Genomic DNA, 13,204 nt, shown 5'->3' on the forward strand with positions numbered 1-13,204 from the left:
AGACTTAAGGGTGGTCGAGGGTAAAAGTATCGCGAACCAACCTCTGACCGGGGGTATACCTGATCGAGAGACCAACACGAAGGAAAAAAAAAGGACGGAAAGATAAGAAAAACGCCGCAATGGCCTAGGGATGATATTATTTGTTGAGTCATCTCGCGCGCCAGTCTCTCTCTCTCTCTCTCTCTCTCTCTCTTTCGCGTGGAGAGTACGCCAAATTTATCGAATGTATCGCGAAGACGCTGATGGACTGGGGTTACCTGCCCGTGAGAATTCGTTTCCGATTGCGCAACGAGCAAAACCCGAAGTAGGAGTGGAAGAGAAAGAGAAGGGCTTACACGCGGATCGATAAGCAACAAAACTGTGAGCGGAGCTAAACCGCGCCCGGTTTAAGATATTTTCTAGCGTGCAGGTTATTGGAATTGCATTACCGGTGTTCAGCTGATCGCTGATTACCGAGGGATATCTGTTTCTGATAACGGCGCGTTCGATAATTACTACGGCAGTTTGCTGTTTATTAATTATCGGCCTGGCAGGCAGCCGTATTTTGCATTATTCTCTTCGGGTGCCGATCGCGGATAATTAATCGCGCTGGCATGTCGAGGCAATTTTCGGAAGTGTATTAAAGCGCGCTCACTATATATATACAGATATATACCACGCGATTCATATTAAATTAGTTCCCGGAAAAAAATGCGCCGCGGCGGCGGCGCGGCGTCTCGCTGCCGGCAAACTAATCAATCGACTTTATATTTATGTTCGACGAAAAAAAGAAAGAAGTTACAAAGACTCGCTTTTCTTTTTAGCTTCGGTACAAAGTATCTTCTTCTTTAATTAGTTTACTGGCGTTATATACCGAAGCGCTCCCGTGTACTAGCCCCCCCTCCCTCTCTCTCTATCTCTCTTTCTTCTCCTTCGCCGGGTAGAGGCGGAACTTTTATGAAATATTCCTTAATTATATTTTAATTACGTATCTAACTTATAGCTATGAAAAATAGGCATTTAATTGCCAGAACAAAACAAGTACTTAATAGGCTGACAGTCTGCAGACGTAGTCCTATCCTTCCGGGCCGGTAAGCATTCGCGTAGCGATAAAACCGGCGATTGTGACGGACAGGTGATTGATTAAGATACTTCTAGGGATCAACCGGGACGGACGTTTTATGTTTTCCGTCAACTCCGAGAAACAAGGTGAAACGCCACTGGCTGCACGGCCGGTTGTTTAATTATCCCAATCGTCACGCGGTGCGCGACACAGCGCGGAGATATCGCTCGCTCGTTTAACACGAAACTCTAATTGTAAAACGAAAGCTGCGCTGTGATGGTTTTTGTCGCAGCCGCCGGACCGAGTGGATTAAGCGGCCGCGCTGCAGTGGCCGGGCAACACCGCTGCTGTCAGACGGTAATACTTAACAGTGCGCATGCTAACGTTTTCCGCGAGATATTACCGGGGCCGACGGAAAAAAAGCAGTTGTTATTATTCGCCACGGCGAGACCGCGGGATGGACGCCACTCGTGACTCGCGTTGATAAAATTACGCCGGGAATTTTGAGAGGGAACTTTTCAGGAATTAGAGATCTTCCAAATGAGAATACGTCGAGAATATGTCGTACGTGACTTCTGACGGGAATATTTTCAAGAAATTAAAAATAATGAAGAGGAGATAATCATTATCGAAGTGCATGCGCACATGGATGATTATCGCAAACTCATTTATTACATTACATGGAGTTACATCGTCGTAAGTTTAAAGACACGGCAATTTTTTTATAATCTCGCGATACCCCTATTCTCGTGCCTGGCGCTCTATCTATATCCACATCTTCGCTAGCAAATATATTCCTGAATGACAGTAAGACTTAAATTAAAAAAGTTTTATCTCTCACACTCTCGATAAGAGGCTCGGTTACTGTCGAACGTAATCGTGTCTTTCGCCGCTCCCGCGGATGAACGGATAATTTATTGCTCAACTTCCCGCGCGACGAAATTGCAGTTCCGCGACCGGGATTTCCCTGACGCTCTAACAAAAGCCTGAAATGAAAAGCCTCACCGGCGATGATGACGCGCGCGGTATGGCTGATCTGGCCCTCCCCGTTCCTGGCGATGCAGGTGTAATCGCCGATGTCCTCGGTCTTGATCGTCGAGAGCCTGAGCTCGGTGCCGTCGTTGAATATCCCGATGTCTCGACCGTTGGGCTCAACCGGATTCGCGTCCTTGTACCAAAGGATCTCTGGCGTCGGAGTACCCTCAGCCTGGCAGTTGAGTATTATCGCATCGCCCAGATTCACGTATATCATATCATCCGGCGTTATGCTGAATCTGGGTGGCGCTGCGAACAATAGAGACGAATTTCAAGTGATTAGATATCATTCAATACAACTACATCTTATCGCGTTGTATGACAACAATGTTAAGCTCTCTGTGGAAAGCGTGAGGCGCACAGACCGACTGATCTCTCTCTATTATTTAACTCGAAATCATCCCCCCGATTATTTTCACGACTCAGTAACGTTGCTTTTCGCGGAGCGAAGCTCGTCGCAAAAAATGTAAGCCGTTTATCTTTTTGTAAGTGAGGACGACGCTTGGCACTTTCACGACAGAAAATGGCCGCGGGTAAATGACGTTAGAAGAACAATCAAGTCCGAGGGGTGGGGAGGGGGAGAGGGTGGACGTTTAGAAAATGTTCCTCGAGAAGTTCCGTCCGCGTTTTTATCGTCCGCCCTCTTTTCATCCCGGAGAAATCACAATGGTTCGCCGCTTGCCCATCGCTCGCGACCGAACGGTCGACGCAAGAGAGAGTCGACTGTTCTCTCGTCTTAAGGACGGTACAGCGTCGCGTAAGATCGACAATTTCGAACGAGCGAACGAGGAATGGTCGAGAATGGAAAACGAGATGATTGAAATAATGCAAATTTTCCACGGCGTAATGGTTAAGAAAACCGTCCTCCGAGCGATATTCCCTTCTCGCACTGCACGTTTCACTACCGCGAGACAGAATCATTCCGTTGGAACAATTTTAATCGACGCGCGCGCAAGAAATCCGCGTAGAATCGGAAAGGGCTCAGATAAATATTTCTGCAGAAGCTTCACGTAGCGTAGAACTTCCTTACGAATTGTTGCTATTCGGAAGAGAGAGCTGCGCGCTCTCTCTCTCTCTCTCTCTCTCTTTATCTCCTCTGTTTTCTGTTTTTCCGGGATATTGTCCGCTGCTATGCGCCGTCTGCTTGCGCTCGTCGTTATTCGAAGACGAGGAATTTTAATTTCGAGAGCGACGCTTCGGAAGATACGGCAACGGGGATGGGGGGGTGCGAGGGGAAGCGAAGAAAGAAAAAGAGTGAAGTGACGCGAGGGGATGCGACGGTTTATGACTCTAACGCGGGCAAGCGACCGAATGGAGCCGACTAGCAAAGTATAAAGGGATCTTAAGCGCCTTCCAGATGCCCCGTAGTATTTTTCCCTTTGACGCCGTTTGCGCGGGTCTATCGTCAGCGCCATCGTCGCCTGTTGTTATTGTTGTTGAGTGTGACCGAGAGTTTGAAAGGGGAGAAATTGGGAATAACCGGAGCGGACCGGCGGAAAAAAGGGGGAGGGTGAATGAGGTGCGACGAGGGGAAAAGAGGACAACGCAACACATCCTCCCTAAGCCATCTAAATGTTTCTCTTCCCTCCGGCCTTCCCCTTCGTCGTCGTTTACAGCCGAGCAAAACGTGGCAATAAGTTTCTCCCTTCCCTTTCTCCCGCTTCTCGCTTTTCTTCGTTCCTTTTTTTTTCTCTTCCCCTCTGTCCCATTTCCCGTCCAGTAACACGATCTTCTTGCGATTCTCCTTTCCATTTTACTCGCCGTAAGCAGGGGCGCGTTTCTCGGGAGATTTCGTCGAAGCGATGAAGGGCACGGGGCGAAGAACTCCGGAAGAAGATGTAAGTTCGAACTGCGCGCTGAGCAAGCAAGAAACATAACTTCTTCGACGACGCGCGAACTTCGGGAAACGCCGGGAGAACGGGAGCACGACGGGGCGTGGTTGCGCAGTGTTTGCTGAATGTACAATTCGCATCGAGCCGCATCGGCGAACCGGCGGCGGTGGCGGCGGTGACGGCGGCGGCGGCGGCGACGACGACGACGACGACGACGGTGGCGGTGGGTGTCTTTCTGCAGCGCCTTTTATGATCCGCGTGCTTTCCTTTTCCTGACAGGAAGTCACGTCGACGGGGTAAGCTCGAGGACGCGGCCGGGATGAGAAGGAACGCGGTGCGACAGAAAAGGGGAATATTTTCGTATACTATACTCGCCGATGTGTTTAACCAAGCGTAAAAGGAGGATATTCCGGAATTTCACGTGTCTCCAGCAATGCGCGAACGCATTTCTTTCGTTCCGATCGATGCATACATCTCTTGACGAGAAATCCAGTTTTCATTATCAAACGTTAACATACGCGCGCGTTTTTATCTGATTAGAAATATATTTGAAGAATTTTATGCTCGAGGGACAAGTATAAATTTGTATAATAAATGAAATCCAGAGAAACATATGTAATTCGCATTTAATTTCGTTATAAAAAATATTGGCAAAATATTGTTAAGATTAATATAATAAGTATACAAGCATAAATTAGTACAAAGGTATATTTTTCGTATATTATGCGCGTCTCTTTTCCGACGAATTGTAAAAACTTGCAAATTCGCCGAATTATTCAAACGTGGCCTTAACTTACGCGGTTAACTTCCAGCAAGTGTTATAAAACTGCATTAGTCGAAGTCGTAAAATCTTCTTAAGTTCAAAGTGATATTAACGAGGCTATTCGAAGCAGAAATAACGTAATTTCATGTTATATAAGCTGGACATAAAAGCTCCGGCTAAGAGCGCGTTTAGCACATAGCGGATATAACTTTTATTACTAGCAAGACAACTTTACGTGAATACCAAGTTCTTTTTTCATCAAGTTCCGAAAGTAACTTTCCGTTTGTACTTTCCACTGCTCATTTCGCAGCGGCGCAAACTCAAATGCGTCGTTTAACATCGAGAGAGAGATTACGTCGTCTTGCCTCGCGCTAATCCCGAATCTCGTAAAGATACTCGCGAGTTGCATTCCGCAAGTCGCAAATCTGGCTCCGACCAGAAAACACAGTGAAAATTGTGATTACTTACCGTGGACGTCTAGATGAAACCAGGTACCGTTCTTGTGACTGTTGGGCGACCTGTTGAGGAAGACGACCTTGCACTTGTACCATCCTTGATCGCTCTCGCGGATATTCGTCAGATTGAGGCTAGCCTGGCCGTATGGCGAATTCTCGCTCACCCTCGAGACACGACCCTCGTATCCTTCGCCACTGTGGGTCGGATACGACTCGTACCATATGTATATCGGTGTCTCCTGCCCCTTGCACCAACACCAACACTCAACATAAACGAGGGATCGTAATGAACGCGGTATAAAGCCGGTGCGAGTGCTCTTACGATTTTATTTTAAAATCACGCGCCTTCGTCCACAATGAGTTCCGACGAGAGTTCCGCGCGCGAGAGAAATTCATTAGTAGCGAATTTAATAACTCACATCGGACACCTGCTTGAGGATATATTCGAGATCTCGAGTCTGAGTGTTCACACAACCGAGAAACGCGCACCGTACGTTATACGTCGTAGAAAACTTTCGTCTCGGACGGCAACCGAGAGCCTTTTCTAACGATTTCATCATTTTTGCAAGGTGACCGAGATGAAGTTTTAATACCCGCTTAACGGGGCGGGTCTCGGGACGTGCTCCATTATTCAGGGGGCCTTCCCTTCTACACGCGCGATCAAACCTCGTTACTCACTCGCACCGGCCGTGGATCATGAGATGATAAATGATGAGACAAGGGATGCAGCATGTCTGACGAGTGAAACGACCCAAGGGCGCGTTATCCTCGCGCGCGTCCGGGGGTCGCTTGCTCCTCACGCAAAGGGAGGCAAGGCGTGAAATGAGAACAACAGGCGATCACGACGTCTCCACGCGTCCGCGCGTTTAAAAGAACGACACGTTTCGATATAAATCGCGTATGGATGACGTCGTATTACACAAGATTGAATGGGTTTCTGCGTACACTCGAATGCATGCCGAATGTGTGCATGCATTAATCGCGCCAAGATACTCGTGCACTTTGTCAGCGGAGTCGTGTATGTTGCGTATAGGAAAGGCGGAAGAATGACTGCGAGGCGATTCGAAGTGTCGAAGTTCAACTTTGAGGAAAATGGATCGTTAGAGTTGAAAGTTTCCGCGACGTTATTTATACGTGATATAACAAGAAAATAGAGATTCGCAGTGCTTTCTGAAAGATATCTAGCAGAGAAGGTGCGAGAATATGTGCAGAAACAATTGTTTGATAGCCTTTGCAAGTCAACGCACTCGAGGTGCGAGATAGGACAGATATAGAGAGTACAATTCGTGCTTTTAACTTTCAATAGAGGTTAAATGCAAAGTTACATTAATGAAGAGATGATAAGCGTCCAATAATCGTTATAATATACGAATGTTATACGTATGAAATGTTTGATTGGATCATTTATATTTAAATGTGTTAGTGACCGTCGGCACTTCTCAAGAGATAAATATGTGCAAGGCGTGTTTATAGATATGTTTCGAACACGTAAAGAAATTCGTACATAGAAATAAAGCGTGATATTATTCTAAAGATCTTGCAAAAGAGCCATGCAGATAAATTACTTAACAATATCCATAACTCGAACGAAAATATAAATTTTCATTAGCGTCAACGTCGTCTTAGGCGATCACTAAAGCTGCAAGCGTAATTCTAAATATTTTCTTCGAGCCCTAATCGCAATTTAGGTTACGAGGGGACCGAGCACTATATCGTTTATTTTTAGCAGGTATGAGTTTAGCGATGTCGCCGCATCATAAAGAGAATATACCAACGATATGATGAGCGTACGGGGTTAGTGTCGTTTTATATACGCCTCATTACGCCGCCGTTGCGGAAAATTACGTCCTGTTAAGCCGGATGCTAAAACTGCCGGTAAGCACGTATATTTGAGCGTGCCTGCGGAGCTAAAACGGCCCGTGTAAACGCCTGCATTAAAATCCGCTGCGTTATCGCCCGTATTAATGCATTTGCTTCGAGACATTTAATCCGTACAACGATGCGCGGAAGATCCAGTGAAATAAAGTCACCGGCTTCCCTTTTCGCCCCCTCCCCCCTCCCCTATGTTTATGCACGGAATTTAATGCGGAAAGGTAGCAAGGCGGATTTAATTAGATCTTCAATCGCGAGCCGTGAACTGTGTCTCGTATTCCGGTGCCTCGTTACATCGTCGGCGCGACGGTTAACGACGATTATGATGTAACAAGACTCGTTATTCAATGATCCTGGGTTTGATTGATAACCAGTACGCCGTCGGTGAAGTCGTAGAGAGAAAATTTCCAAAGGCGGGGAACAGCGCGGGCGAAATATTACCGTCGCTAACGAAGTTTCAGCGGCGGTAAATTGATTAGACTGCGTCTGACGATCGATTCGCAAAGGGGCACCGCGATAACGACGATCACGCCGAATGCGGTTTGCGAAGCACGTAAACCACCGGCGTGGAATGGTCGGTCGACGGAATCGTAAGTCTTGGTCCCGCATAAATCCCGCCGTCACCGACGGACGTTCGTCGGTGCAGCGGAAAATCGCTTTGGAGACGTAGATCGCCGCGTTTGGCACATGGGGCAACGTGGACGATATCCCGCGTTTGGCAGACGGCAATCTTTCTCCCTCGAAAAAGAGAGAGAGAGAGAGAGAGAGAGAGAGAGAGAGAGAAAGATAAGATGAAAAGGAAAAAGAAAGGGAGAAGGGGGGAAGGGGGAGAACGAGGGGGTAAAAGTCGGCGCGGAAAAGTCGCGAACGTGCCGCGACGAATGGTGTCTTACGTTGGGCATTGACTGCCCCAGTTGACGGGTTTCTATTTCGAGCTGCTGGCCTACTTGCGGCGGCGACGACTACCGACGGCGACGACCCCGACGGCGATGACGACGGCGTGCAACCCCGTGATTTCAATATTATTCTCCCCGGGTGGCGCGTAGAGCGTGCCGGCGCGCGGCACGCTCGATATTGCGAAGCCGAGAGTTATTGCGCGCCCGCTGTACCGGCTGGTGCCGGAATATCGATTTAGATTTACACGCTCGCGCGCTAAGTGGCATAAGAAAGAGATCGTCGGATTTCTCACTCGGCTCCTGCGAGGAGCCGACTCCCCGACGACGAGAACGGTATTTTGCGCTCGAGGATCCTCGCGCACGTCTACTTCTTTCTGAAGGCAATGGCATGCTTTTAAAGAGAAAGAAAGAGAGAGTAACGCGGAATTCATAATATCAATCGTACCTGTGCAACAAGTACTCGCAAGCTTGAAAGAAGTCCGCGTAATGGACGAAATGAAAGCTTGACAAGATAAATTAGAGAGCACGCGCGCGGGGCCAGCATTCGCGACGAAGGGAGGAGGACAGCGTGGGGAGAGGGGTTGCCCATATAGACGCCGGTAGAGAGAAAAGCCGAGAAAGGGAGGTAACTCGGATTAACGGGCGCAGAGCAGTCTCTGATAAAGAACAGCAGAAGTGAAAAGGACGACGCGGGGCGGTGAGGGGAACAGAGGCGGGGGAGGGTTGCAAAAGGGGATTCATGAAACTGGAATAAATTACAGCATTGAATGGCACTCCGAAGGAGTGCGGGACCTATTTTCTCGCCCCTTTTCTTAGCCGCGCAGAACGCCGGGGATCGCGAGACACGGCAAGCGAATGGTGGAAGCGGGCGCGGAGAGGGGGATGAAAGAAAAAAAAAACAAGGATTTCTCCAAACGGGGTTGCACACACGCCGAACTCGCTGTCGAGCGAGGCTTTCAGTGAATAAGTCGTTCCCTTTCGCGTGAGTGCCATGCCGGCGCGCCGTGTTTACACGTATGCACGACAGTCATGTGGGTCACTCGCCCCCGTTTTATTTTTCATTCCTGGTATTTTATTCATGTAACTCCGCCTGTTCTCTTTCTTTCTCTCTCTCTCTCTCTCTCTCTCTCTCTCTCTCTCCTTCTCTCGCCGATGAAATGTAACACGGACGGGGCTCGCGCTTACGTTGCCCGGACCCCAATTTCTAAATAATGAGAGTAACATTGTATTTTTATTTTGCGACGAATGTAGCTTTTGTGGCGTGAAACAATGAGATTGCGAAAATAGCACGACATTTTCCAAATTACGGCATTGTCTCTTAAAGTATTTTTTACACCAAAATCGTGAACACTTTTTTTGTATTTAAAAAAAAATTTTTTTTATTAAAATAAGAAGGAATGTTCTTTCGATTGCGATTTTCCGAGACCGAGTAACGAAAGCACCGTACACTGTGCGGCGAGGTACCGGAGGTATCGAGTGTGAGCGTGTGCTTATTGGCTAGTAATATTTATCTGGCCGATAAAGTTGCTTTATTGAAAAGAGGAGAATGAGGTGCTACCTTCCCGGATAGTCAACGTGTCAGGCGACGTGTATCGATAATTCAATCCCCGTGGAATGTCCGCATGCGCGGGCAACGAAGTATCGATAAACTACAAATGCGGTCGTATAACTTCGTTTGTCTTATTACCCTTGCACCATAAACATTCCCGCGTCCGTTCAAAATACCGAACATTGTGCCGAACACACGTCCGTATATATCGTATCGAACCGAGGGGGGGGGGGTTAACAAAACAAAAGCCCCCTAACTCCGCCAAAATACAGTACGTATAATACTCGATATATGAGATAGGTAATAGGCATTTGTTGTAATAGGCTGCGCGCGACGCGACATTGTTTGTTGCAAAAAACGCGAATTGCCTGTTTCATACAAACGGGCAGATAAATTAATTAAAACCGGCAAAAGCCATTTTTCAATGTGCCAGAATAAAAAATTCAGTCGGCCGAAGCAACTCAAACGGGAAATTGAACTCAATAATTCAGTGTATAACACTGCGACGTAATGGCGTATAAATGGACGACAAATAAAACAGGCTTGACGACAAGTGAGCTGGAGCCCGTGCGTGGGTCACAACCCTCGTTCCTTATGCGTGTCACGATACATATACCTGTCGCTCAGATCGTCCGGCGCTCGGCTGCGGAACTTATTGCGGAAATTTTGATAATTCATCCCCCGAGCGACATCGGGGCGAGGCTAGACGCGCTATAACCGACGTGCAGGGTTGATATTTAAGGTAGGTTGCCGTATCCTCTCCGGAGATCGAGTCGAACCCGAGGCTAGCCGAAACGAATTAAATGTTAATGAAGGGTTGGTTCTCGAAATAGCGTAGCATACCCGACGCGAGCCCGCCACACGTCGATCGATCGGATTTGAAAAGCTGCATTGATAATTTAATTTGCTTCTCCCTCCTCCCGTTCTCCCCGCGGTAAAGTAGACGTGTGTGTTAACGTTTTCAATATTAGATTTTATTGATAATGCCGGTTATTATGCGGAAATACATATACTGCGGCTTGGCTGATATGAGTGGTTAGTGGATGTAAGCTTTAGATTTATATTCAATTGAATTATTGATACACTCAATGTTATTATTATATTACAAACTGCGGTATTGCGGTTGCGACCCTTATATATTGCAATTTCAGTGACGCGCCGATTATTATGCAATGTATCGACGTGCCGACTTAAGCTATCTGCATGAAAATTCATGAGCGTCCGCCGATTGTGCTTGAAATTCGATTTGGTTTTCATAGAATCGAATTTATCATCCCTATTTTATCGGACTATTACCGACTAATAATAGTTCGACTAAAGCCTGCGGTAAGGAATTGTGAATTCTACGTCTTTGCAGCAGTTAATGAATATTTCAGGGGACCACTAAGTAGCAGGTGAGTTTCTACGGAAACGTTATTAGAGATCGATATCATTTCCGCGAAACTCTAACTGGCGCAAAGGTGAAGGGACTCCATGAAGAAACACGAATGTATTCCTGCGAATTGATTTACAAGGGAAATCTCCGGGATTTCCTCGTATCGATGTTTTCTTTTTACAAAGTCAAAATATGCAGACTAAGTAAATCGCGTTTTAATTGAAAAAACGTTGGGCATTCTGTTTGGATACTCCGCTCAAATGCATTATTCCTTATATCTCTTTGATACCGAAAGAGAGCCGCGATACAGCAAATACAGCAGCTGCACGATAGTGGTAGATAACGTTGACAATTACATTATTCATGAAACACTATTTTATTAATACGATTTTAATGTACAGAGTGTCCCAATGCTTTGCAAAGCACTTTCCACTGCTTTACACTTTCTATCATGAAAGAAGTTTATTAATATTTCCAAGAAGCGACAAGTTAAGGGCAACGACCGACTAGTGCTTCGCCGGGAAACTTCTTGAAAGTCAATACCATTTTCACGAACTTGTTTAGTAAAGACGCCGGGTAAAGGATAGGAAGCTAAGGGCTCGCAATAGCCTTGTTCCACGCGACTCGTTTCTGTCGCCAGCAAGTCGATAGAATATCCTTTTGAATGTGTCACGTTACCGCGATACTTTCCATCGGCGTGGAAACATTTATGTTTTATTCGTCGTTTATGAGTTGCTCGAAAAGATACCCGTAAGAATCAATATGTCATGACTTTGTATTTTATTTAATACTTATCTCATTACAACACACAATTTAAAATTTTATGGCTATAAAAATAATTACACGAGTCAATAAAATACGTGTGAAAAAATTCGTGATTATGCACAAATGTCGCTACGTTGACGTCTCATATGCATATATATGAGGAAATTAATTTATCCAACTGTTGAGTGACGCCTTTAAAAAAACTTGTTAAACGTGTCACGGCGGAGTCATACGTAAGGTGAAAGGAATAGCTAAGAGTAATTTCGTTGAAATACTTCCGCGAGGCGATACTTGTTTCGCCAAATTGTTTCGAGTGAGCAGCGCTTAGCTATGATACTTTACCCGATGTTTACATCAATATTTAATCGAACTCTTTTGGTTTACGTAAAAGTTTCGTAAACTTTGTTCCGGGAGAGCCCCCGGTCTACTTGGTGTGATCTTAAAGTAGATACATTCCCCCAGCTTCTTCCATGCGGTACCAGTTCCGCTATAGTTTGATATCGAACGATATTTGAATTTCCTGAAGTGTATAATATTACGTTTACATTTTTCCATACTCTATTACCTTCAAGAAAACGTGTCAAAAACTTTTCGCTAAAACGCCTCTCTACGCAAAAATCCGAATTACATTTTTTTTCCCCAACTACTTCCGCGTGCGTTTATCGATATCGCGCAGGTTTTATTCTCAAATGCTGCTTTCGCCGCTACGTCGTTGCTTCATTAGGACAAACAATCAATATTTGCGCTCGCGACCAATTTGCATACTCCGCGTCAACATCCAATTAGGTCAATTTATACAAGCCAACGTCATAACAACCCGTGGTTATGGGTTAAAACCGGACGGAGTTCTAGCCGAGGGGGCCGCGATTTTATAAAACTACGAAACGCCGCGGGGCTGCTTCGGAAATTTGGAACGAGAAGCGGCTCATTAATACTTCGGAAACAAGTATGAGGCGAGCCCTTGAGCTCTTTCAGGACGGAGGCGCTGGAAGTCGATGCCGTTTTCACGAGCTTATTTAGAACGGGAAGAGTTCGGGGAACGGGGAGCAGCGCGGGGTGGGAAAGTATGGACGATCGGTGCCCCGGCACTTTATGAAACTCGCTTGCTTTACGCGGCAAGTTCGGCCGCTCTCCGCCGGAGAGGAAACTTACGGAGCTGGATATCACTTTTGGGAAACGGCAATCGAGTCCACCCCGTCGTCGGTGTGAGAACTAATTCCCCAGGGAGGTGGCACCTGTTCTGCCGTAAGCTGCCAGCGATTTCGACGTCGTTGCGCGAAGCTACCTTCCGTCGCACGGACTCCTCCTCGCGCACGGGATCGCAAATTGCAAATTAAAGGACGTGCGGCAACTTGGTGCGGGCCGGGCAACTTGGGAAGTATCGCCGCGCGGCTTTGTGCGCGCCTCGCAATTGGCGTGGCGTGGGGTATTACGGCGCAATGCGCGACTCTTTAACTGAATCCAATTTCGACGCTGCATTCGTATGAATTATGTATCCTTCTTGCGAAACTCCGACTTCCGACCTAGACCGACGGGGGAATCGGCGGACTTGAAAGTTAGCCCCTCTGGAGCCTCGACCCCTGTTAACGTGCGATTAACTCGACGCGAGATTGACCGTAA

At 46.8% G+C, this 13,204-nt stretch overlaps 1 protein-coding gene across 1 annotated transcript in view; it reads right to left on the bottom strand.

Moving 5' to 3' along the window:
- The window catches only part of LOC105458610 (protein turtle), a 51,220-nt gene that overhangs the window by 22,898 nt on the left and 15,118 nt on the right, over nt 1-13,204 (bottom strand). The window contains exons 3-4 of the mRNA XM_011704077.1: nt 5,141-5,366; nt 2,048-2,326 (exon numbers count right to left, since the gene is read on the bottom strand). Coding sequence (XP_011702379.1) covers nt 2,048-2,326; nt 5,141-5,366 — 505 coding nt within the window. The remainder of the gene's footprint in view (nt 1-2,047; nt 2,327-5,140; nt 5,367-13,204) is intronic.

Source organism: Wasmannia auropunctata, unplaced genomic scaffold (assembly GCF_000956235.1).
Source record: "Wasmannia auropunctata unplaced genomic scaffold, wasmannia.A_1.0 LD334508.1, whole genome shotgun sequence".
In the NCBI taxonomy this organism is placed as follows: Eukaryota; Metazoa; Arthropoda; class Insecta; order Hymenoptera; family Formicidae; genus Wasmannia; species Wasmannia auropunctata.